Source organism: Rhododendron vialii, chromosome 2a, assembly GCF_030253575.1.
Source record: "Rhododendron vialii isolate Sample 1 chromosome 2a, ASM3025357v1".
NCBI classification, from domain to species: domain Eukaryota; kingdom Viridiplantae; phylum Streptophyta; class Magnoliopsida; order Ericales; family Ericaceae; genus Rhododendron; species Rhododendron vialii.
In genome coordinates, this window is record NC_080558.1 from 34728521 (window position 1) to 34756101 (window position 27581).

The window sequence follows — 27581 nt, forward strand, 5'->3', positions numbered from 1 at the left end:
ATTTCATCTCGATGGATCCACTTTGGTTGGACATCACTTCTCTTAAATAATTCTAACCTAACAAATTAAAGACTCTTCCTGCATCTTAAAACATACGAACACTCATTTTCTAAATTTTCGAGTTCTAGTTCAACTTGTGCTTGGAGACAGGCCCGGCTCTGGGCTAAGGCCCAAGAGGCGGGGGTCTTAAGCCCCCAAAAAATGTCAAAAAAATAGGGCTCCCATTTATTTGTGAGACTTAATATATATGTGTTAATTTAGGGCCCAATTTTAAACCCAATACATTCTACACTTGAGGCCTAACGGCCCAGAAAAATGATTAAGGAACCGTCGGAACGCAAGAAAAAAACAAAAAACAAAAAGGAGGAATAACGAACAGAACTAGGGCGGAAAAAAATCGGGAAGAAGACGAAGAACTAAAGGAACAAGATCAAAGAGTAAGAGAGACAGGAAGGAAATTAGAGATTCAACAGGTATTTTATGATCGATTCTTTATTTGTTCTCTTTTCCCACATCCTATCTCGGGTTTTAGTTTGGGCCCTTAATGAGTATACATGGTTTAAAATCATAATATTAGTTGTTAGTTCTTCAATCTGGACGTCTTATGTCTATATGAGTGTGGACTACATGTTTGATATCGTTATGTTTATTTCTTCTTGATGGCATCATGATTCATGGCAAAATTGATGGTTGAAATTTTTTGGGATTTGCAGATTTTATGGAATCATACCTAAAATTAGAGAGGTTAAATGGACTGGCCATCCTATCTATCGAGAGTGAAATGGCAGAGGAGGTTGATTGTGAGGGCATAATTAGTACTTTTGCTGCTAAAACTGCAAGAAGAGTGATGTTTAAGTAAAGATAATGATGCTTTTGAAATAATGTGGTATATTGTATTTTTTGTTGGGTTTTCTGCCTTAAATACATGTTTATGGTTTCGAAATTAAAGTTTATTTATCGACTTTTTATTTGATTTTCGTTTACAATTATTAAGGGCCTCACTTTCGAAGATCGTTTTAGGCCTTCAAAATCTCAGAGCTGGCCCTGCTTGGAGATGAACATAGATTCATGAATCCATGAAAAACATAATGAAAAGCTGCAAGTGTTCTCATCGTTCTACAATCTCAGTGTTGACAGAGGCCACATGGTGAGTTCCTAGGCAAGATCAAGTCATTCAGTAGATCTCTTGAACGATTGTGAATTTTAACGGATGCAATCAAGCATAAGATGTGGTGAATAAGCATAAGATGTGGTCGATTAATGAGAATTCTGTGTTTTATTAACTAAAATAAGTATTTATTTTTTAAATTAAATATGATGTATTATAAGAGAATAGTCTGTGTCGTAGGAAAATAAATACTAAGTATTTAAAAAATAAGAATCTTAGCATAACGAGACACAATAGTTTTACAACATAGTTCCGTTTTTGTAGTCTTACCCATTTATTCTTTTCTATGCACATCTTTGTGTCCATTTTTTCATTGCATTCAATTCTTTATTAGATTATTATAGTAGTCTAGATCAATATTTGTTGATTGGTGCAAATTCAATTCCTAGTTGACACTACTGGAATACCTGGCCAAATCATCAAGTGTGGACGGATTTGGATTGAATTTTCAACCGTCTTTTTCAAGTTATGAAAAGAATAATGTTCTGTCCCTAATTTCTTGTCCATTTTTCGACATTGGTGTTAGTTATAAATTATGTATATTTTCTACTCTATATGGATTTTTGGCCCATTTTGTTTAAAGAAAATAGTTGGATTATTTTTGTCTTTATTCAAAATTTTTTTGCATTTGCTAAGTTTGTGTTAATTTTTGGTGAATTATTGCATTGTTTGGATGAGAGAAATATACAAAATAAAAATCATGATTAAAATGCTTAAATAGTTCACTAAAGAAGAAAATAATCCAAAACAAATAGATTTTATGGATTATTTTTGTCTTTAGTCAAAAAAATTTAGTTGCATTCATAATTTTTTACTTAATAGGTTTTTCTCGTCGAGATAAACTAATAATTCACACAAAATTAACATAAAACTAACAAAATGCATAGAAAATTTAAATAAAAACAGAAAAATAATTCAACTTTTGAGAATTTCTTTCAATAAAAATTAAGTTCTATCAATAAGATATATATTGTATATACAAATATTTTATATTTTAAGAACTATAAACATTATTCAAATTTTGAGATGTCTAAAACAGTGAAAGTGAACCAGAAATTCTGAATCGGAGGTAGTAATTTTTTTTGCAAGGAAGTTTCTTTTGGGGTACATCTGTAGTGTCTAAAAATTGCAGGTCCCAAATTATAAAACAAATAATATTTTTATGCGACCGCCCTAAATTCCTACTCCTGCTCTCTCTCTCTCTCTTCACAGCGACGGTTCCGTCACTTGTCGCTGCCGACGGAGAACGAGAAATCGCAGAGGGAAAAGGTTACTCACAATCAGTGGCGATTTTCCGGCGAGGGCTTCGTCGTCACAGCCAGCAGCAACTCACCATCCTTTCTCACGCTGATTTAATTTCGCCGGATTGCTCACAGTGAGTTAATTCCGTTTATTGATTTGTTGTTGTTCTTCTGGGTTTGTTTGTGAATCAGTTAATTTCATCCGGGTAAACTTCTTGTTGGATAATTAAAAACGGTGAAGTGCGTTTTGTGATTTGTGTGTTGTTAAAACGGTGAAGTGGGATGGTGGCGTCGATGGCCTGAATGGATGGGTTTCTGGCTTCATGCCGGCTGACCGTCCGGAAGGTGGGTTTTGTTTTTTGTTTTTTTTTTTAGAGTTTTGGGATTTGAATAAGCATTTGCCTAGGCTGTTGGATGGTGAAGTTATTTGGTGGCTAGACAAAGTAGAGTTTTGCACTTTTTGCTAAGCATTTTGCTTAGAATGGGCTTGAGGCTATTGGAGATGCTCTTACTCATCGGTCGCCCAATTTCTTGCAGCTCCGGTCGCCTCTCTCTCTCTCTCTCTCTCTCTCTCTCTCTCTCTCTCGCTCTCTCTCTCTCTCGTAATTTATAAATATTAAGCAGTAGTTACGTTGTCCACTCCTCTCCCCGGCCCTGCTGCGCAACTTTATCTTCTATAATCTCTCTCTCTCTCTCCGTAGTTAATCTTTTGAGGTGGTGGCAGCACTTTCTAGGAATCTCTTCAGACTACACAACAACGATGTGAGTATTTGCTTCCTACGTTATCTTTCATCCATTCGATTGCAGGTCTACTTAGAAGCTTACATTTTTAATTTCGTTTTGGTTTTTTTCCCCTTCAAGGTCTCGACTCTGTGTGAAGAATTTGCCCAAGAATGTTAACGAGAAGCGCCTCAGGGAATTCTTTTCTCAGAAAGGAGAAGTTACTGATGCCAAGATCATGCGAACCAAGTACCCTACAAAACCCCCTCAAAAAAAAAAAAAAAAAAAGCTTCCTTTGGATAGATGTGGTTTTCAATTGAAGGTTTTGTTAATTGTTTCTCTAGGCACAAGACATTAGAAGTAGATTATAATTAGTGTATATACCTTAGTTGCATGAAGGGGGGGTAGATGTCTGACTCAAACTTATAACTGATGGTGTTTTACTCAAATTTTTAACCAAATCAGGGCAGACTCAAAATTTTTACTCAAATAATTTGTGCTTAGAATGAGTTTGTACATTCGAGCGATTCATACCAAATGAAGCTTTTACTTGATTTCCCCCCCTCAAATTGAGTAAAATTTTGATGTGGGCTGGAGATGCTCTAAGCTATCAAATCTAAATGGTTGCTATTCTGATTGATAATTATGTGAAACTGCTTCATTTGGAAACCACAGGTATTCTATGGAGATTGGAGCCTTGTCTAGGTTTTATATGTATGGTGCATGTGTATGTCATTCTAACGAAATGGATAATGTTGTATTTTTTTCTTCTCAGAGATGGTAACAGCAGGCAGTTTGGCTTTGTTGGTTACCGGACCGAGGGAGAAGCTGAAGAAGCTGTCAAGTACTTCAACAACTCTTACCTGGATACTTCTAGAGTTGTCTGTGAGGTGTGTGTACCTAAAATTAATCCCGAGTCTTTGTGCAAAACCGCAAGTTTCAACTCAACTACTCTTCTCCTACAACATCAAAACAAAAGGGACAAAAACAAAAAAAATAAAAGCCTTGTTTGGTATCTGTCTTTGTTTTTGTCTTTCCTAATCTATAACTCACCAGATGATAGACCAACAAGCCGCGATAAAAGAAAATTGATTGACCAACACTTTTCGAATGTAGTTTGTGGACGAAATTTGCTGAAATAGACGAAATTTGCTGAAATAACAAGGATTCGCGGGATGCACGAATTTGTTTTTTAAGTCTCACAACCTACGTCTGCTCAGGAATTGTGTGATATGGAAACAATGGCTGTTTTTTTATTTAAAATGTTGTTTATAAAGTAGTATGCGAAACTAAATCTAAAAAAGGTACCCTAATAGAGCTCTACTTAATCGTAACTACCTTTTAGCTTGAACGTTTCTTGTATCCCTAAAAAGGAGGAGTAGGTTGAATTCCCGACTGTGAGGCTGTGCTTCTTTTACGAAAAGTGTTTTTTAAGTCTCGAAAAATCTACGTTTGCTCAAGAATTGTGTGATAGGGAAATGATTGGTGTTTTTTTTATTTAAAATGTTGTTTATAAAGTATTATAAAAAGGTACCCAAATAGAGCTACTTAATTGTACCTACCTTTTAGCTTGAATTTGTCTCGTATCTCTGAAAGGGAATAGTAGCTTAAAGTCCCAATTGTGATGCTGTGCTTCTTTTTCTAAACTAGGTGGTAGTTTTGAAACAAGAGATGAAAATATACCATCTAGTGGCATACCTGCAAGTGTAACAATGCGTGCACTCCAAAATATAGCATTTTTGGTTCAATTTTGAAGCCAATTAGTTTTCAGTGGCTTCCTGCGGCTGGTAGATTGGATCCTTGAGCTTCAACGGAATCATGTGACAGAGAGAAGTTCTATGATGCTTGTTATACTCCAGTTGAATGATTAAAAACATAGTAGGTTAACAAACATACTGGTGTAACGTAAACAAGCACCGTATCGGCGTATCCGTGCCATGCATGAGAATGGATTTTATGTTTAATGATATTTAGCTCTAATCGACTTAAAATTTAATATTAAATTTGATTTTTTTAGAAGATGAAATTTGAATGTGAGGAGAAATGTTAGGGGATTTGAAAGATTTTTTTTCCCTTCGAAGTGAAAATCAAAAGAAAGGGGAGATAAATATTAGTGGCTGAGGTGGATTTTTGGGTGATTTTGTATTTTCTTCAAGATAATTTTAGAGAAAAGGAGGGTGTGCTGTGCGTTATATACATGCCTAGTATATAGTATAGATAGATGGTAGCATGCAACACGCGAACTAATGCTCCTCAATTGATTGCTGCATTTGATTAATTTCTGAAAAAGGTCATTGATGCCTATCAGTTTATATCAATCCGCACAAAATGATACCTATTAGTTGAAGTAGCTAATATGTTGGTAACTTTGAACATTGTTTTGTACTAAAGCTCATTGTGCTAACTGGTAAAGAAGATGGGACATAAAATGTTTGGGACATAATAATCCTGATTTCATTGTCGCCAGATTGCTCGTAAAGTTGGAGACCCAAATATTCCTCGTCCATGGAGTCGGTATTCCCTGCAGAAACAGGAGAACTTGGATGAGGGAAAGAAAGTTGATTCCAAAAGTGGAGGACTTGGAAGTCCTATAGGAGGAAAAAAGAAAAGTAAAAAGGGCAAGGTGGATGATGACCCACAGCTTCAGGAGTTCCTTCAGGTAATGCAGCTGAGGGTCAAGTCAAAATTGTGGGGTAACGATTCACTTACTACCCACGTTCATGAGCAGAATAAAAAATCTGGCAACCAAAACACTCAACTAAAAGGCAAAGAAACAGTGGCTTCAGTTTTGGCTCAGCTAGATGACAGTGAGAAAAGTGAACCTCGGTCATTAGACAGTCAGGGAGCTGAAAAATCAAGTAATTTGGCTTTTGGTGAAGTTATCTCAGATATGGATTACTTTAAAAGTAGAGTAAAGAAAGAGTGGTCAGATTCAGAAAAAAGTGATGATGAGGATAACAGTGACAACAGTGGCAAGGATGGTGGGAAAAGCAAATTACTGAAGATGCGCAGAGAGCACCAGGACATTCAGAAAGTTGATCCGAAGGTTCAGCGTAATGCTTTAGAAACAGAAGCTTCTGAAGAGGAGGTCGAAGAGGGCTTTTCTGAAGACCCCGAGCATGAGGTGATTGATACTAAAAAGGATGTTCTGGAGACTGGTCGTCTTTTTGTCCGTAACCTGCCATATACCGCCACGTATGCTTCTGGTTCTATGCTCCTCCTTTTTGTAGCGTATTCCGTGACACGTGTATCCTTTGCTTAGAAAACCATTTTATTTAAGGTGCTGGTACTGTTGCTGGTTGTTTATATTACTGTTCCAGCCTGCAGAAACTCTCTCTTTCAGATATTTCTGATGCTTAGATATTTTTGATATGATTCAGTGAGGATGAACTGGAAGAGCATTTTCGCAAACTCGGCAATGTTTCTCAGGTCCATCTTGTCATTGACAAAGATACAAAGCGGTCCAAAGGAATTGCTTATGTCGTTTACACGCTTCCAGAATCTGCAGCTAGGTATGTGTTTTTGAGCTTAGCTTCAAGGCTTGTATGTTGCAACCTCCTCCCTCTTCAGGACTAAAAATATGTCTTTGATGCACAATATACATAGTTGTCTTTCTTCTAAGTTTCGTGCTTCTTATTGAGCCTTGCACGGTGTGATTGTGTACCTGTTTTTAATGACGAGGACTGGTACCGTATTTGACCTTTTATTATTGCCAAAACATGGGCATGTTTATAATCAACAAACTATAAGATGGTTTATAACTATAAAAAATTACTGGTGCTTTTTGGATTTTGAATGAAGCAAGGTAATGAGCACAAAAATTGAATCGGGTCTCTAGGCCTGCCCTCTCTTGTGCCTTCTGCTTTTAATTTGGGGACATGGTTCTATGGGTCCCTTGAGTTCCTTGATTTTTGGAGGTTTAGGGGGGCCACTATTTCAATAGTATAAATTTCTGAGAGTAGTCACTTGGGCCATATATTGCCATGGTTTGGTCTGTCTCCTCCCCCGACCATACTTCCATTGAAGTTGAATGTTGTGTTCTTCTTCTACGTGCTATTATTAGTATTGTAATCAGCATCAGTATTGTTAACAGTTTTATGATTACTATTAGTATTAAATGATTGGTTTTCTTGCTTTTTGGACTGTTCGGTTATGAGAATCCTTAGTCTGTGGTATTTTGTGCAGAGCACTAGACGAACTAGACAATTCAATTTTTCAAGGAAGGCTATTGCATGTTATGCCGGCAAAGCAAAAGCATAATTCTGAGAAACAAGAGTAAGTAGAATTAAGTTGTTTTTCCGTCTCTGTTGATTTTTAGTTTGCAAGGTTCATGAGGATACCATTTGTTTTTCAATGAGTTGTCTTCTCCATACTTTATAGGAGCAATGCTTTTGCCAATGAATCTTTGAAAACATTTAAGCAAAAGAAGCAGAAAGAGAGGAAGTCATTGGAAGCCAGTGGAAATACACAAGCATGGAACAGTTTGTTCATGCACCCTGATACGGTATGTCTCCAGCCATTATTGAACTGGGTGGCTTAATTTTGTAAAAAATATTTGCTGCTCTTCAACTCTGTGTTCTGTTCAAGTTAGTTGCTTATTTATATTGGTGAATTCAAATCTTTAGTTCGTCACAGGAATCCTTCCTGTTTGTGCCCAAGTACGTTTCCAATTTTTGTGTTATATACTCCCTCTATTCCAAAATGTTGGTCCGTTTCCAAAAGTGGAAGTAGAAATTTGATGATTTTCCAAAAGAATCCCTCATAAAAGTGAATTTAAATGTTGTAAAGTGGGTAGAACATAGGGGTAATGATGGAAATGATGTCATTAAATTTGAATTCAAGTGCAATCATTTCATTTTTTTTCCGGTCAATGCAATCATTAAATGTTTCCTTAAAAATTAGGAATTCCCAAAAGGGACCAACAAGATGGAACAGAGGGAGTATATATTTTTACTCGGACCTTGCTACAGCCAGTGATGGGTGGTAGCCCGATTTTGCACCGATAGCACATGGGGCCCACTCCGGGTCCCTCACGGATGATCTGAGCTGGTCAATAATTTAATAAAAAATCTGAATAGGCCCATGAGAAATCAGCTCAATCCGATATGTGTAGGTGCTTGATCCAATCTTCCCATTTTTCATCCAAATTTTTTCTGATTTTTCAAAAATGGGAAGATTGGATCGAGCACCTGCACATATTGGATTGAGCTGATTTCTCACAGGCCCACTCGGTTTTTTTTTAAAATTATTGAATGGCTCGGATTATCTGTGGGAGGCCCGGAGGGGGCCCCACGTGCCCGTCGGTGCAAAATCAGTCACCACCCCTTAGCGGCCGTAGGTTTCTTGTTTTTACTCAGACACATGGACACTCTAGGACACGTTGATTACGCATTGCAAGGTTAAAATGAAATTTTCAAGACATTGGCTGAGAGTGAAACTTTCAAAGGATGTTAAGTTCGTGAATAGTGTAGTGACCTTAGATTTATATCTTCATGAAAATTTTGTTAGTATTTATGAATTTCATCTTTCTTTGATAGAAATAATGTTCTTTTGACTTTCATATGAATTCAGAAGATCATCTGTAATTTAAGTATAGTTTATATTCAACATGTTCCCAACGTGTCTGTCTCCTAATTTTTAAGAAATGATGTGTCTGCAAGTCTATATCTGGGCTTCTTTTCATATGTGGGAGGTGGGATAAAACCTACCTTTTCTGACATCATTACCCTCTAAAATATGAATTGTTCTAAATAAGTCAACAATAACTTGTGTGTGCTACTACAATCAGAGCTTTGTATCTGGACACATCATTGTTTGACCTCAGAAGAATTTCAAATAAGGTTGAGTATTTGCAGAAAACCATCATATTTATTGCAGAAAGCATTGTGCTGAATGATTTTCAACTTCCTAAAAACAAGATAGAATTTTTTGCCTGGGGTGACCGTTGATGGTTCCTTGCACAACCATGATTTCTTGGTTGATAGAACATTCCTATGGAGATAATCACTCCCAACTTGGATAGGAGCCGGCATGGTGGCAGGGGCCTGGCGCATATTTGAAGACTGCAAGGCTGAGAGCGCTTAGGGTAGCACTATGTATTTTACGTGCAAATACTCGTACATCAAGGGAAGTGTTTCCTACAAAGATGTAATGTATACTGAAAACTTGAATTAATTTGTTAGGTAGTGCTGATTCCTAACTATTTTTTTTGTTCCATGTATAGCGGACGTGGAATTAGATATACGTAAACATGGTGTACTGGAATATGTTTGTGTGCATTTTTTGAAGTTAATTTTATCTCTTTATTCAATTTTCTGTCCTCAGTTCTGTAGATTTCTGTAACTTGATGGATATAGTTGGAGTTATTAATGAACCTATTTACTAGTCGAGGAAATTATGGTCTTTGTAATGATGATCGTTTCATTATATACATAAAGGATGTTTATAAGGGTTGGTTGATTCCCGAACAAATTACATATCCGAGCCGGTAAAGTATGCTATGGCGGGTAATACTTGACTGCTGGATCTGGATGTATCACCTCCATCATGCCGATCACATCCTTTCTCTGTTAACCCATCTTCAAACCCATTTTCAGTTCATCCACGACCCATATCCTTAATAACTCGAAACCCTATTGTATTTCGTACGATATATCGATCCAGAGAACTTCAGTTGTAAGTCATCCATTTTGTTCCTATCTAAAGTGATGCTAGGCTGCTTCACACAGGTGCGCTTCGCTCGGCCACACGATGAACATGTTTAAGCTAACTGCATGTCGAGCGCTTAACCGGAGCTTATGGTCACTCATTCCTCGGTTGTTCCAATCCTAGTAAAGACCTTCAGATCTGATTCTACAATCTACGTTACATACGATATTCAATTCTGGCTGTCACTCGCTCTTCGCTTGGTTGTATGAGGAGCATGCCCGAGGGGGCTACTACGCTCACCACGTACTTGCATTACCATTGCCCGCTTATGGATGGACAGCAGGTGATAATCCTTAGCAAAAAGGTAACTACTCGCGTTTGCCCAGAGTCCAGAGCCCTAAGGAATGCCTTCTGAGGGGATAGTCTGAGTCTCTGACTTGATTTCTAGCCATTTTCGCACGATGTCAACAACAAACGCCCAACCCAACTTCGACCTAAATACCACGACCAAACCCGACTTTGACACCTATTCAGCGTCGTCAGATCTAACTTTGCCCGATTAGCCACCATCGAATGTTTTTGTTTATAGTTTTCTTGTCTTGTTTTGTACATGTATATCTGGCCAGCGTAAAATAGTTGGTCCGTTGGGTGCCTTAAGTGGATACCTGGCCTAGCCAAAAAAAGGCAACTGAGTTAAGAGTGTCCATGCCTTGTGCAGTCTCATTAGTTGCATGAACATCTTAAAGAATTGAAAATTGAAAGGGGAATAGGTAAAAGCATTGGAGAAAGGAATAAGGGTGACCGCACATTTCCTTTTGTGCACCCATCCATGGAATTTATTGTGTTACAATTTTGTTTAGGATTGTGCATTATCTAATTACAAAAGAAGTGGCTATAGATTGCTGGTTAGGTACAAGAGTGAATCATTTATGACCATGATAGTTGATGATTGTGGTGTATTAGATGAAGGGCCTTGTTGCTCCACTGCCTCCAATGCCTAGGACGTTTTCTGAGCCAGACTTAAGATTACTTACTAAAGGATCATCTGGTCTCTCATTGTAATTGCCTTTTTCATGTATGCCTTCTCAATCTTCATGAGGGATCGGCGGCTTGAAAAGGAAAAATAGGACCCTTACACCGAGAATGCCTTTCAAGTTTAGCTTGGCATATTACTTTACTTTGCGTCAGTTTGCCTTGTTCATATGCCTTCTTGATCTTCACGAGGGATCGGCAGCTTGAAAAGGAAAAATAGGACCCTCACTCCGAGAAAGCCTTGCAAGTTTAGCTTGGCATATTACTTTACTTTGTGTCAGCTTATTTTATCAAAATTGTGTGGGAGGAGTGGGTATTGTAGAAGCAATTGATGAAGAATCAGTCTCTTGGGACTGAAAGGAAAAAGGAAAAAACTGTTGGAGAGGGAATGAAGATAGGTGCTAACTCGATACCTTATTGGATGATGATCTGCATGAAGTCCACGGTTATACTTATAGTGCCAAATTGACCTTCAGACTGTGTTTTCTCCAATACTTATGTAGGAGTGGATACTGGAGGGGAAAAAGCTGTATTTGTTCTGTTCATGGTGGTTAGTGTCGCTGAAGTCCTCGCCATATGATTTTATTGGACTCGGTTACTGTGTTACAGTATGAATTAGGATAACTTCCACTTGACTTAGATCTTCAAAATTTTAAGCATCCTCAGGCACAGTTCAGAGTCATCCCTTTTCCTTGATATGATGGCAATTCTTAACTGTTTGTCTTACTCTGCATAATTGTTTCTGTGCATTTACTTCATGCCATGCTCTGAATTTTTTCTCCTTATCTCCAGTTTCTCTTTGTTTCATAAATAGGTTGTTGAAAACATCGCTAGGGAATTTGGAATCAGTAAAAGTGATGTACTTGACCGAGAAGCTGATGATCTTCCTGTTCGTATTGCTCTGGGAGAAACTAAAGTAATTGCAGAAACCAAAAAGGCTCTTGTAAATGCAGGAGTTAATATAGCGTCGTTAGAAGAACTTACTATTGGGAAAACTGATGGTGTGAAGAGAAGCGACCACGTTATATTGGTTAAGAACTTGCCTTATGGTTGTTCTGAAGATGAACTGGATAAGATGTTTCGGAAATTTGGGAGTTTGGACAAAATTATTCTCCCTCGAACAAGAACCCTAGCTCTGGTATGCATCTTGCCTGTTGTCCTGAATTTTTTTTGTCAATTATTATCTTTTTTTAGTCCGTTTAACATGTACAGTTCTATTCTCTTATAATATTTACGATAATGATATTCAGGTCGTTTTCCTTGAACCATCTGAGGCACGTGCAGCTTTCAAAGCTAAAGCATACAAGTGTTTCAAGTAAGTTTGTATTTACTTCTGTTTCTGGTTATTTAACATTGATTCTAGGTAACAAATTTGAATTAGTATGTTATACATGGCATATGAGGAGCTTTTCTAGAAAATTTCCCTTCCTATCTACCAGACTATATGTTTGTGGCTTGCTGTCCATAAACATTGGAAGTGGCAAATTGCTGTAGGAAATCGCTTTGTCTTGGCCTTGGGCTTCAAGACATACATTACCATGATCTTTGTTGTCTATGTGGATGCTTATGTTGTGCCTCGGGTACCTATGCGTTTGTTGGATGTGATGGCAACTTTTCAAGTGGTTTATGAAATACATGGTCTGCAGTTAAATTTGAAGTGGTTGGTTTGGTGGTAGTACCTTTACCATGCTCTTCACTTGACATTTCCTTCAAAATAGTTCCAAGCATGTCTTCCAGCTGTTGAAGACATTCATTGTTTTCTTTTCTTAGGTCTTCAAGCGTAGTCTTTAGACCACCAATAGCTTGTTCAATACTTTTGATCCTCTGATCAAGGGATTGAATCCTCTCATCACATTCCACATCTACTGTTAAAGCATTCAACTCAAAACCACTTGGCAATGAGTGGAGAGGCCACCCAGGCTCATATACTAGTTTTGGAGGAGATAAGTAACTGATGTGGGACAAACTCCAACTCTCACTTGCATGTGCGATCCCCGACTAGCACGTTGAGAGGTAAATAAATGATCCATAACACTTGGGTCACAACAAACAACTAAGCATTTATGGCACAGACAAGGGGGAACAAATTCTCTGAGACCCTAGCTCTGATACCATGTTAAAGCATCCAACTCAAAACCAATTGGAAATGAGTGGAGAGGCTTCCCAGGCTCGTATACTAGTTTTGGAGGAGATAAGTAACCGATGTGGGACATACTCCAATAGTTACCATGTCGAATGAGACTTTTGAAATCAAAATAAATATAAGTTTCAAGTACTTCAAGGCCATAAATATGCATAATTCAGAATCGAGCATACAAGGCTCGAAATTCTTGAGATATGGGGCTCAAAACCGGGCCCTCTAGGGAAGCACAAGAAGGCTATGATAAAACGCTAAAATCTAAAATCTTCAAACAAATCTTTCAGCTTTATATAATAGCTAATACGTTACTTACAGGTGAAATACCTAAGAACAATCATATTACCAATCAACAATGAAGTGAAAAGTTGCAAACATTCAGCCTCTTTGTCATAAAACAAGGTGACAAGCTGCTAGCTTACAAGCTCACACCTCCAAAGGAGGTGATGTTGCAACTCAAAAAGCTAATAAAATACACCTCAATGTTAAAATCGTAAACTTCATAAAATCTACATCCCCAAATGCTTGTTAATTGAATAAATTTACGTTCTTAGGGCCATTCTTGAAAGTAGCCTGTATCAATTTCCTTTGGCTCCGACAAAGTGCGGTGACTGGTGAGTATCTTGACGTGATTGGCGTACATGAGCTTTCTTTTGTCGAAGTGAGAGAGTGATCAAAAGGCCTTTATATGCAAATGTTTATATGTTTTTCCACTTTGCCGTTGAGTCATATGTGTCACCTTTATTGTACATCAATGGTCATGCAAATATAATAGAGAAGTTGACACATAAATAACCTCACATAAGAATTGCTCGCCCAATGGGTCTCGTATTGGAAAATGATGTACAGTGTAGAGTGTAGACACCTTGTGCTACCTTGACTATCCATGAGATTGAATATGGTCTTGCAATTGGCAGTTCTTTCAAGTCCCAACCTTTGAACAAAATCTCTTGAGAGCACATTTTTAGAGCTTCCATTGTCAGCGATCAATGAGCAATGCAGTGCATAACAAATGGCTCTGTTGCAGTATATTGAATCGTTTCCAATCAAGGTTTCAATGTGGGCATGCTTGATTTAGCACAATAGTAACTCTCTGCTACTGCTTGTATCGGCATAGACCTCAGCCTGTGACTCTTCTTTTTTGTTTTCTTCAGTGGTACTTTCATCCTCTTCACTATCTGGCCTTGCTAAAGTCACTCGGCAGTTTGGCAAGTCCTTGCAATATGACCCTTATCCCACACTTGAAGCAAGTTATTTTTCCCTTTTCATCTGCTTTGTTGAGTTATCACGGTGTTGATTTTGGTAATTAAAATAAGAGGACTCAATGTTGTCTTAGACTGGAGTTTCAACCCAACTGTATATTTTTCTGCAAGGACTTTATGAGCTTAATAGACTCCCACTGTGACAAATAGCTCATAAAGCTGTGTATTCATTGACATTGCTATTCCTTGCTTAAGAAGATGAAATTTCAAAATAGTCTTTGTTGCTAGTCCATGGAAGAATCCTTCCCTTTGTTGCCCACCATTTTTGCGTGGCTCCTTTTAATTTAGGCCTAGCAAATTGCACTTTTTTTCGTTTGATTAGTTGATGCAATCAAAAAGTTGATCTAGACTAGTCAACCAATCAAGGGAGATTTCTGGGTTCACTTCTAGTTTAACCCCTTTGTCTCTCATCCAAAATTATCAGTGAAGTTCCTGACATTATTTGACCCATAAGTTGGTCTCTGAAGTCATGTGGGCAAATTTCCCTTGCCGTCCACCAGATTCTATATTCATGGCTGTCCATAAACATTAGTTGTAGCAAACTGCTGTGAAAAATTGCTTTGTCTTTGCTGTTAGCACACTAGTTCGCTGTGGAACATCAAGGAATTGAATCCTCTCGTCATGTTCCACACTAGTTGCTGTTAGCACCTTAACTTTCAAGTGTGCTAAGCTTGCCTTGTGGTGGCACCTTGCACCTTAGCCAACCTGGTAAAAAACTAAGGCATGAGGGAGGCATGTCTTAACAAGGTGACTCAATGGTGTGGGCACTAGTCCCTAGACAAGTTTCAGCTATGACGCATGTGAAGGCCCGATAACGTTGAGGCACGGATGGTAAATGGGAAGCAGGCTTCTGGGACAATGCAATCAGATTCTGTGGGCTAAGTACTTGAGCTAGGGTTGGATCACGAAGTGGGCTTCGCAGCCTTGGTTTGGATTTGGACAAGCTGGCAATTATGCACATGTTGCTGATGATGTGGACAGATGTCCCAGGCTGGCCAGGCTGTTAGCTGCTGTTATTTCGAGGTAGTTCCAGATTCCTGTGTTGGCAGTCTCTAGCCGGGCTAACACAATCCTAGGGCAGTTTGGGGTGTCAACTGCAGATTTTCCCCATGTATGCTTAGCCACGTTTTTGGATTGTAGCCTATTTATAGGCTAGGCATTTTTGGAGTCTAAGCAAGGTTCTGAATACCGTACCGGCAAAGGTACCATTTTTTCTATTGGTATGGTATGTACCGGTACCGTTTCGGATTTATCATTGTCAATTAAATATTTTAAAATTAATAATTAAATTACTTCACATGCTAATGAAGTATATATTTTGTATAATCAAAATAATCGCATAATACTCTAATAGGACCTCCAACAGTACTTTCCACCTTTATAAGAGGAAAGACTTACGTGCTCAGACGGAATAATTAAAAAAAAAACGCTCATGGGCTGTAAAAAGGTGTAGTCTTGTCTTGTCATGGGCTGGAAATGTCAGTCGACTCCTTCCCTCCTCTCTTTTTTTACTTTACTCTTTCCCCCTTTTCTCCCTCGCTTAAGGTTGGCTGGGGCTGGTTCATTTCCACAGCACTGATAAAAAACGTAACTCTGGCGCCGGTACTTCTCGAGACAGACCGGTACGGCAAAAAAGTGACTGGTAGGACCAGATCAACTGAGAACGGCCGGTTATTTCACCGGAACAGAATTGAGGTATAACATTACCGGTTTTATGGCCAAACGGGATGTACCGGCTGTACCGGTCTAAGGCAGAGTGTTGTTCTATCTAGACCCCATAAGTGTTTCCTTTGTATGCGGTGTATTATAAAAGGTTGAGACGGTTCCTGTAATTCTTGTGCGTGTTCTAGTCGTTTCACTATACATTGTTGGCTGAGACCAAGAGTTGGAGAAACTTGGTGCCATCATAGGCCATAGTTGTCAAAGGCGCGCCTAGGCGCGAGTTGAGGCGATCCATCGCCTTGTATGACCCCAGGCGAGGCGACATTAATATGGTGCATACTAGGTGCAAAAGGTGACGAGGTGCGAAAAGGCTCGCTTCTTTCAAATTCAATCAGAGCCCTAGGATTATGTTGTCTAGATTAAATTATTACCTTTGGCTGTCGATGTCAAATGATACAAAAGGGTCTTTCATTGATTTTCTGTCATCGCTCTCATCTGCATAAGTCGACCTTAGAGAACTTCAGCGATCAGTTGAACTCCAACGATCAGTCGTCTCTCCTCTCATCTCCATCGGTGGTCTCCCCTCTCATCTCTCTCAGTCGGCTCTCCTCATCAACATTTGAGATATATTTCTATATACTGGTTCTCCTCACACAAAAGTTGACACAAATTTTGACAAGTTTTGTGAGAAACCCATTTTGGAGTCTCACGCAAATGATCGGAGCCGTTCAATTTGTTTAATACGTATTTTTAAGAGTTCTTGTAAAAAATCAACTCATTCATATATTGATAAGTGAACCGATCAAATTTTACATTTTAATTCCTGTCAAATGTTACATTTTAAAATGTTAATTCCTGTCAAATTTTACAGGATAAAACTCAATGAACCAATCAAACCCTTACGGATATCCAAATGAGTTGATTTTTTACAGGAACTCCTAAAATCATATTTTATACAATTTGAACGGCTCCGATCATTTGCGTGGAACTCCAATTATATTTGTGTCAATTTTTGTGTGAGTGGACCAGCCCCTATATATATATCACTATAAATGTTAAGGTATTCTCCCCTCTCTTCTCTGTGTGTGTGTGTGTGTGTGTGTGTATTTATGTATATGTACGTATCCATATTTGTGTGCACATAAACTACATATACACAACACACATACAGTCAACCTACATATGAATAGGAAAAGGATTTGGTGGATGTTTTTATGCACATCTATTGGATGGTCTGCTCTCTAAAACTCATTGGCTTAGTACTTATTATTTGAAAAATATTAGTGTATGCTATAATTTTTTGCGTAGGTGCGCCTCGCTTCAAAAAGGCGTGTGCCTCACCTTGCGCCTCTCGCCTAGGGCCCAAGAAGACTTGCGCCACGGTGTGCCTTTCGCCTGTGACAACTATGTCACAGGAAAAAATGAAGTGTTGGTCCTGTGACAGTTACCGTGTTGAAGGAGACTGGTGAAAGCAAAGTAAGGATCTCTTTTTGTCTGATAGCAAGAATTGGATGCAGCTTTGTTGAAGGTTTCAACATGTATAATCGTAGGTTACCTTAGCAACTAAGAACTAATAGGATTGAAAGTTTGCTGTATCTTGGAATTGGATGCTTTCCTCTTTTCCGGTTCCAATGTTGAAGTACATCATTATTTCTTATACAATTTGTCGTGAACATTCTGTTACCAGCTATTTCTTCATGGGTATTGCTCGATTGGGCTAAATGGTATTGAAAGTTATATATTGATTCCTAATATTTGGAACAGGGGTACTCCACTGTATTTGGAATGGGCGCCTGGCGATATTCTTAGTCAGAACTCCAAAATTCTTGAGAATACAAATAATGCTGTCATTGTCGGTGAGCATCAAGCCAGGAGGGTGTTATTAGAGCAACATGTGGAAGGAATAGTTGATGCAGACGTTGATCCTGATAGAATCGAGGTTTTGACTATTCACATTCTTTTTCTTCAAGTGACACAAAAATTTAAGTTTTTTAGTTTCCGTGGTCTTGATTTTCTATTTTGGTTGGAAAAAGTGTACGAGTGTCATGACTCCTGTGTCCTGAAAGCATCCTATTACTTGTTTATAAGTTTCCTGTACTTGCTAGAATTCGAGTCTTCTATGGTTCCCTTGTTGACATTGAATTTAACATTTTCTGTGTCTGCCGAGTTTCTCCGGTCCTGTGTTAGTGTCACATGGACTTAAGCTTCCCGTCCTTTTATGGAAGTTGTAAATTGTTCTTATTATTATTATTTTGATAGGCAGTTGTATATCTGTATGGACTAGTTATTTTACTGTTTGTATCTTCTGTCTGATGTGTCAGCAATATTAACTTCGTTGAACTTGTGAATGCCCTTTAACATGAAAGCAACATACACCTCTACTGTGTAGTTTTTTTTTCCTCAGCAAGTATGAGAGATCAGGTTCTGCATGAAACTTGGTCTTAATTCCTGAGTTTTCACACCAAATTGTTTCCAGGTCCTCATTTGTGGAGGTGTGTGTTGCTTCATAGCCCTTAATCACCATGTTAATGTCATTTTTGAACATCGAAAATTGCATTCATCGAAGCCATTTGGCGCTTACAAAGAGATTTCATTGCAAAAGATTTGGTAAAAGCCACAAGCACCTATACCTAGACTGGAGCTTCTAGCTCAATTACGTGTCCTGCAAAGTAGATCCAAGATATAATTTGGGGATAGTGCCAGTCTAGGAAGAGGCAGTAGAGACCTCAACAAATTGGTAGCCCAAACCAATGGGAATACAAGCAGAGATGGAACCACGAAGATGGAATCACGAAACCCCTAGAGGATGCACCAGACAACATAAGCAAAGAAAAGAGAAAACCACGGCTGTTGTGCTAGCCACGAGATCTGCTGCCATGGCTACACGCCTACGCGATCAGGTCTCTTCACCGGAGGGGGTGCCTATAAAGGGCCCTAAAGCTCCACAACCGAAGGAAAAGATAAGCCTCCAAAGGGAGGACAGGAAAAAAATCGTCTTCTCATCTCGCCGATTATTAGCTGCTCTGTGACCCAACTCGCCTGATCCATGCCTCTGGAGATGGGTTTGAAGGGATGGAGGTTGAGGAAGGGCATATATCGGAGAACATGGGGAATGGTCAAGGGGGGGAGGGGAGGTGGAGGTGGCAGCCGCCACCCGCCACCCACCCAACCAAAATCCTAAACCTGAACTTTAGAGAGAAGCCGGATACAATTTTCAGAGAGGTGTAATGTCGAAACCACAATGTTTACGTTAAAGACTTCTTATGGATGGGGGACTCCGAGTTGCTCATATGGCGACAAGGTGAGGGAGGAGAAAAGAGGGTTGCTATTTCTTTTTGATGTTACTCAAACTGGTGATTACAAAATCTGGTTTACCAGATACCTAATGAGAGGTTTTAGTGTGATCTGATTGACTATCCGAAACCTATCAAGTAGAGATCATCATCTCATCTATGAAGGATGGACAGTTCATTTTAGTTGTCCTAGCTATTGGACACTCATATTGTACGCAAAAAGCCAAGAGAGGGGTCGTGGGTTGGACACACAATGTGGCATATCTTATGTTTTTGGTGTTTTTTTTTGGTTGTATCCGTTTGGGCATGGTGAGCTGTGTTCAAACACATTTACATTCTGTTACACAGTAGGTAGTGCCGGTGTTTTTTATTTTTTTATTTTTTCAGCGTGTTATAACTGAGCTCTCCGGTTAGCCGTGGCCTTTATGTAATGCAATTGCTCATGGACATTTAAGTCCTAATCCTTGGCATGAAGGTGAAGCAGGTCAGCCATCTTATCAATTATTTCACCAGTGACTGACTGACATGTGTTGTGGAGTGTCCAGGAGCGCAAGTGACCCATGCATAAGCAACACTGACACGCCTCCTTTTTAGATATCTTTGTGCTTCTTCGATCCTTATCCTTGTTGCAACTTGCTTATAGGAATTCTTTTGTAGGCATTGTAGTTTCTAATTGGCATTATGTATCCTAGATGACATCAACTAATTGGTTGACATTGAACTATTGATGGAATGGTTGGCTTTATCCGCTCATGCTTGGTAAATTTATATTCCTCTTTGCATTTGTTTCTCAAATGAGTATGGAAGTATAAATTGAAGGTTGTAATAGTTGTGTGCAATCCTTGAACTATCTTGCCTATCTTAGTGCAACAGGGATTCTCCAAACCATTTTGTTATATGTATAACATGCTATTTAACGGACTCGTCAGAATTAATGAAATACCCATGTTGGCTACTCTACCCTTGGAATAAGGGTGCAATATATTTACTTTGAGAATCACCTAGCAAGCATATTTAGTAATTCAAATTTAATAAACTCTCAGCACTAACCCCTGCCTTCCCTGATGCTGAGTCACAACTCTTTCTGTAAAAACCTGAGAACCTATTGAGACCAGGCATTTCTGAATACTCCCATCGCCTCTCTAGCTGCCTTTACATCTGCCTATGGGGTATGTCTAAGGGTGAACCGAATTGCGCTCGCATCTTGTTGCTTGAGCAACTCCAACTCCTATTAATGATATTTGCACTTCTGAGATCAGGCTCAGCGTCTCTCGTTGAGCTGGCACTGGGCCCTGGATGCTTTAGGAGCAAGGTGGTAGAAAAGATAGAAGGATCCGGTTATACATCTTAGCACTGGACTAATGAATTCTAATGATGTACTAAATTGCTACGTTATGCATGAAGTGCTCTAATGACAACCTTTTAAACACTAATTTACCCCAAAACTCAGGAATGTGTATATTTAGGAAACATGAATGTGACCAGTTGTAGAAAATCACGTGGATTAGATGGATCCAACACTTGGATTCAAACTCACATCGATACTACTACACGAGTCCTTGTAACATAGATGATAGACATCTATTGTACAATCGCCTGATCTTGATAAGGCGCTTGAGAATGCTTTGTACTTGATGTTCACCTTGACGACCCTGGATTAGGAGAAATTATTATTTGCTCCTGGAACTCCAGGAGCCTTCTCCACCACACATTTGTGTGGGTTCCACCACCTAGTGTATGGCCCGCACACCAATATGTGGAGAAGAAGGCCCACATTAATGGTGAAACCTGCACAAATGTGTGGTGGAGAAGCCCTTGGAGCACAACGTGATGGTGCTCCAAGAGCACTGAATAATCACTCTGTTATTAGGAATTAAGGTTGTTCGAACTCTGATTTTCTCAAAATGCTGATGGGTTTAGTTCCCACTAGATCTGAGGCAATATGACTTTGGCAATCTGGAAATAACTGTTGAATAAATAATCAGTAACAGTTAGGTAGGTATCAAATGCTTTTGGAGTATCACCGCTCTATTACACGGTCTTGGGTAGAACTCACCCCAAAAGCTAGCTATTGAAGTGAGGGTTCCCTCACACTTATATTCTTCATATTACTTTGGTATCCAAGCGATGTGGGACTTCGCTTCACACCCTCCCTCATGCCCAGCGTGCTCACTCAGCAGCACCTGCTGCGTGCAGGAGACGCACCCTACCCATTCTTGGCATACCCGGCTCTGATATCATGTTACACAGTTTTGGGTAGAACTCACCCCAAAAGCTAGCTATTGAAGTGAGGGTGCCCTCACGCTTGTATTCTTCATATTACTTTGGTACCCAAGCGATGTGGAACTTCGCTTCACAGGCTCTCCAAGTAAATGATAGTGTAGCTTTGGCAACTGTCAGACCTATATTTGGTATTCATGTTTAATGCCCCCTATTTTGAAGTAAGTTTGTTACTTAAGTTAATCATGCCTTTTTTCATGTGTGTGCTTTCAAGTACCTGTGACTATTATTTTATTTGTAGTTCGAAGTACACAACCATCCTGATGTCCGCTCTCTGTCCTTTTTGCTGCAGTCGCGTTCACTATATGTGAAGAACCTGAACTTCAAAACATCTGATGCATCTCTTGGAAAGCATTTTAGTGAATTAATGAAAGAGGGAAAAGTCCTCAGTGCCAGGGTAATTCATTTGGACCCTACTTCCGGGCACCTTTCTCAACATCGTATTCCACTTCATCTCTTGTTATTTTCCCATGTACAGGTGAAGAAGCACTCAAAAAATGGAAAGAATGTTTCCATGGGTTTTGGTTTCCTAGAATTTGATTGTGTTGAGACGGCAGTTACGGTGTGCAAGGATTTACAGGTACTATTTCTAGCATTATTTAATTGAATATTGTTCAAATGAGATTCAACTCGTGCTCTGTCTCTTCCAGGGAACTGTTTTGGATGGGCATGCTCTTAGCTTGCAACTTTGTCATGCTAAGAACGATGGAAAAGTGTTGAAAAGTGTTGACAAGTCTCTGAGTTCAACAAAATTATTTGTGCGAAATGTAGCTTTTGAGGCTACAGAGAAAGATCTCAGGCAACTGTTTAGTCCATTTGGGGAGGTAATTTTGACTTTTTGCTATTTCCATGTAAAAGTGCCTTGAAGCATTAATGAGAAGTCCTCTTTTGGTTTACCATCAAGAATACAAGATGAGAAAATTTAGTTGGGAAGCTCTATCGGTAACGTATCTGACCAGCCTGGCAAGAATTAAAATGAATGTGCAAGTACTAGTAGATACATGAACGAGGCACAAGAAGTTCTCCTAGGCTCCGTTCGGTTGTCAAGATACTAGTGCATGGAAATTTTTCCTGAGAGAATTTTAGTTAAGTGGAGTGAAGGAAAAGAAATTTATTTTCCTTTTCTTGTTCATTTGATAAAAGAACTTTGTGAGAAAGTTGGAAAATAGAGCTTAACTTTGTAGGAAACTAGTGTAAGAATAAGATTCCTTGTGTTTTTTGTAGGACAAGGTTTGGGGGAAATAATTCTAGTGGGAAAGTTAGAGCCGAGGGTTCACAACTTTCCTGCTGTTTGAACACATAAAAAATGCAGGAAAGTTGGACATTCCGATACTTTCTTTTCTTTTCCCAGCAACTGAATGGGGCCTTAAGATTCATGTTTGTGCTATTGTCGAAGTTGTGCGTACACAGATATTTTTTACACAACTATACATTTCAACTCTTATATTAGCTTAAAATTGTTATAGTGTTCTAAATTCCTGCCTTGACTCTTGAGAACAGAGTAGACACAGGAAATCATGTAGTTTAGGATGATTGAAATGGGAGAGCAAGAATATTCCTACTGCTCATTGGTGCCTTTTCCTCTCTCTCTCTCTCCCTCTCTATTTCAAAAATGGTCGTGGGCTGTGTCAATTTTATATTTCTACCTGTGGTGATAATATTTAGAGAGAAAGTGATACAGATTGAGAGGGACAGAATTCCTGATGCGATGGAGTGTTTCTTTTTCTGTGTGGGGATCGAATGAGTGAAAAGGTCAATACCCTTCAACCCCATATTGCCACGCAGCTTGACCATTTTCCAGATGAAAATATTCAGTCGTTTGGGGTACTTTATACCCTTAATTGCACTTTTAATCCAAAGATTTAAAGTAATACCATATTTATCTCTAAAAAATTAATAAAATTACATGTGCAATTTCTCTGTGTCCCTTGTGTGTTCCCCATGTCCTGCTTTAAACAAATTTAATGGACACGCCACGTGGCATCCCATACGTTTCGGGTGTGTCGGAAACAGGGATGGCACCTCCGAGGACAGTCGCTTCATAGATTATATAGAGAAAAGACTTTTTATGGCTACTAGGAGGTCTCGAGAGACTCATATGTGTTGCCGATCCTGCTCCCTCCAAATGAGCCAAATCATAGAGAGGGGAGACCCTTAACACCAATCAAGAAGACCATAACATCTTCTCCTCCTGCCGATAAAGAAATAAAAATAAAATCTTCTCCTCCAACCTTACCCTTGCTCCATTCCAACCATGAACCAGCTCTATCACCCCAAACGGGAGGACCCAAGCAATACCAAACCACAAAGGACTGCTGTCATTCGGTCCCTAGCCACTTCCAATGAATGAGCAAGTCTGCCACCCTATGTAGCACCGACACTCCAAAAGGGCGCCGTGTCCACGTATTGGACACGGGGACACAGCGGGGACACGCGGGGACATGTATTGGACACGCCACGTGGCGTGTCCAATAATTTTTATTATTTTTTGATAGGGGACACGGCTAGGGGTCAAAATGTAATATTTTCAAAATTTTTGGGGGTTAATATGAAATTATTCAAAACATTTGGGTTAAACTGTAATTTTCCCTTTGAAAAAAATTTATACAATTTGTGAAATTATTCATATACAATGGTTCATAATTTTTTTATATATATATGTACATATATTTATTTATTATTTATTTATACACGTGGTGTGTCCCCCGCCGTGTCCGTATCCCCATTTTTTTAAAATTGCCGTGTCCCGTGTCCGTAACCGTGTCCGTATCTGTATCCGTCTGTGCTACATAGCTGCCACCAATTGTCATCCCTCAACCACAAGGAACAACAGTCAACAGTTGGCTTCTCACGACAAATCATAGTGTGTTTTGTAAGGATGTTGTCTTGATCTGCACACCATTAGAAGAAGCCGAGAAGGAGAAATTGTGCTTCAGCTAAGGGCCTTGTAAAGGACTTCACCCGGAAAGATGCGGTTAGCAGTCGACTCCATCATAAAGCATCACCGCCGCCAACCCAATGTACGCAACTCATATACCATACATAACATATCCATAAAAGCAAATGACAGTCTTCCACTCATGCACCCCCCCTAGGCAAAGTGACATCCCCCACCTCCACATCCCATCCGCCTGAATTGTGTGCAGATATTTTCATATACGACTACTGAGAGAATTATGTCAAAAGAGCTGGAAGGGTGGAATATCCAGCATGTTACACCTATTTGGCCCTTCCACGTGCATTATGGAGGCTTCAAAAACTGCTGCAGAACCTGGTTTATCTTTCCTCATCAACTCCCTTTTCAGCTTCACCTCAGGAATCCTTGGCCCCAAGCAACTACATCCTGATGTGGAAAAGATACCAAATAGATTTGTCACCCCAGCTCCCCTCCCTTTCTTCTGTAGGATTGAAATAGCTGCAGAACCTGCTTGCTCTCTCCTTATGCAACTCCCTTGTCAGCCTCTGAGCATCTCAGCATCGTTGCCCGATACCAATTGATTGTCACCTCAAATCGATGGTCTTGTTCTTCCTTTGGGGTTGGGTCGGTGGGTGTGGGCGGATGTGTGGGTTTGGGTCTTGTTCTTCAAACTTCACTTACTGTATAGGGTTTTTCCTTGGACGTTGCCTTTTTTACTGGCTTCTAGTTTTTTGATACACTTGACTTGCTGTTTGCAAAGCCAAAAAGCAGCTTGGGAAAAGTTTTATTTATTTATTTTTTTGGTCCAAGAAGGTGAAAATTTTGAAGCCTTTTCAATTCAGCTTGCTGTTTTAACATATGACACTTTACCCTCTTAAGGAATTGCAAATGATGTTGTGCGTCTCCTTGTAGAACATGAGGTTACCTGTGGATGGATGGATGGACTTGGAAAAGAGTTTTGGCTTTTTGTTCTTGAATTGATGGATGTTCATTTGTTGGGTTAAAACGTGAAAAGAAGGATGGCAGTGGAGATAGTTATTAGAATCCTTATTGGAACAGCTTTTAGATAAGTCAATAATTCTTCGTGTTGGGTTACGGTGCAACAGCAATACCCTAGTTGTTTACATGGTCGGATGCACACTTTGAATTAAGGTACCCTTTCGCTACAAAAAGTGCAGTTTTAGCAACAATCCTATGCGCACCGGAAGGTTTCCATTTCTATTTCCTCAAAGTGTTCTTTGGGAGAGGACAATGAAATGTACTCCCTCCGTCCCAAAATGGATGACAATTTTTGAAACTCGTGTCATTTTTTGTCGCTTATATCTTTTAATCTATAATGTTTTTCATGAGTTTGAAAATTTTGTATAATAGAACTAATTGAGAACTATCAAACAAGAACCATATTGCATATTTTTTGAGATCCATATTGAAAGATATAAGGAATTGAAATTGGCACGGATATCAAAAATTGACATTCAATTTGGGACAGAGGGAGTAGTAAACTAGAATTTATAGAGAATGGAGTTTAACTCTCGTTATAATTTTGTCAAGAAGGATTAGAAAAGATGAAGTCCGTTGTGGGCTGAGGTTATAGGAAAATCAAAGGGGAGTACAATGGAACCGGTGACTATGTAACTTCTTCCTTATATTAATGTCTCTTTATGCTTCAATTTTAAGATCTTACAAGCACACATCTAGTATTGCTTGGAATCCTGAGTTCTTTTGCCGCCTAGTATACTTGATTATTGTAATAGAGATTTTAACTTCCTTCGGCTGATTGGCTTTGAAATTGTCATTGATTCTTACAGATTAAGCGTATTAGGTTGCCAAGGAGGATTGGACACCATGGCGGCTTTGCTTTTGTAGAGTTTGGCACAAAACAAGAGGCCAATAATGCCATACAAGCTCTTTCAAGTACCCATCTGTATGGTCGGCATCTGGTATGTAGTATTTTATCTGCTCCTCAAACATTTTTATCTTCCTATATACTATATGGACTATAGAAAAAAGCTATAACGGCCAAAACACTTACATTCAGGTTCTGGAAAGAGCAAAAGAGAGGGAGAGCTTAGAAGATTTACGGGCTAAAACTGCTGCTCAATTCAGCGACAGGCAAGATGGGATGAGTTCAACCAAAATATCCAAGAAAAGGAATCCCATGGCTGTTTTGGACGAATCAAATGTTAAATTCAGAAGGATTGCAGATTAGAGTCTTCAGATTTTCCATGTACTGTATGAGCTATTTTTCTTATTTTTTCATGTAATTTGTGTTTTTCTTATCCATATATTTGCTCTGGCCCAGTTTTACATGTTGGGTGCTGGTAGTTCTTCTCAGTGTTGGTATAATCCTTTCTGAGAAGTAGCTCTGAAAAATATAAGTGGATAATTTTATGAGCCGTTCACGATTTCTCGTTGAGAAGTTCAATTTTGTTAGTATTTTGTATCATCAAATGCAGACATCTATTATTTCGGGATGAATTTAAGGGGGCTTGAACGATTCCAATGTTCTGTCTAGCATGTATGCTGAGATCAAACGAAATATTCAGACACAACTGTGAGGATTGGTTTCATCTCATAGAATCAAATGGGGTGCAAGTGGTTGAAACGAAATTGTGATCTATGGGTTGAGATGGTGTGTCATGGGGCTAGGCTTTGGAGCTGGGTCGAGTTCTCCACAACATTGTTACCAAGTATCCAAGTTTCCAGGCCCATGCGCGGTTCATCTCTTCCATTTTGGTCAACCTGAATGTTAACATAAATCAGTTCAGATAATTGATTTCATGCGGTAAGCCACAATAAAATTAGGGATTAAGAGTTTTATCTTTTTGGCTAAAGATAAAAAGGATAACATTCCCACAAACAAAAAAGCACTCAAATCTACGTTGAAGTGTGTGCATGAGATTATCCCTTCTAGCAAGTATTCTTCTGGATTGGAAGACAACACCCATATGCCTTGTTGAAAACTACGTCCGAAAAAGATTTGCCAACAGATCGATTTTGCTATCACTCAAGAGTCATGACCTCTTTGTTCTCAAGAGTTGGAGGCGGCCCCAGGTGCTATGTACTTGTGCTATCCTTTTATTCTCTAACATAGTTGCCATTGTTTCCAAGGGAAGGGAGGGTAAGTTGATCTTAACTCATCACATCATCATCTTGCAGAATATGTTTGTTACTTTCTTTCTATATATTTTGCAGACACGAAGTGGGTACAAACACAAAGT

The 27581-nt window shown here is 39.1% G+C and overlaps 1 protein-coding gene across 2 annotated transcripts; it reads left to right on the forward strand.

Moving 5' to 3' along the window:
• Positions 1–2313: 2313 nt before the first annotated feature.
• Positions 2314–26838, forward strand: LOC131313178 (multiple RNA-binding domain-containing protein 1). Of its 2 annotated transcripts, none has more exons than XM_058341351.1 (16): positions 2314–2543; positions 3111–3171; positions 3271–3378; positions 3905–4019; positions 5597–6324; positions 6510–6641; positions 7315–7404; positions 7510–7633; positions 11624–11947; positions 12060–12124; positions 17635–17809; positions 21736–21840; positions 21922–22023; positions 22094–22267; positions 26169–26300; positions 26399–26838. In XM_058341351.1, coding segments are annotated over exons 2-16 (2547 nt in total). In that variant the 5' UTR covers positions 2314–2543; positions 3111–3169; the 3' UTR covers positions 26570–26838. The 2 variants fall into 2 exon arrangements, with proteins under 2 accessions (XP_058197334.1, XP_058197325.1); XM_058341342.1 differs by lacking the exon at positions 2314–2543 and adding an exon at positions 2876–2968 and having other exon boundaries at positions 3110–3171.
• The last annotated feature ends 743 nt before the right edge of the window (positions 26839–27581 follow it).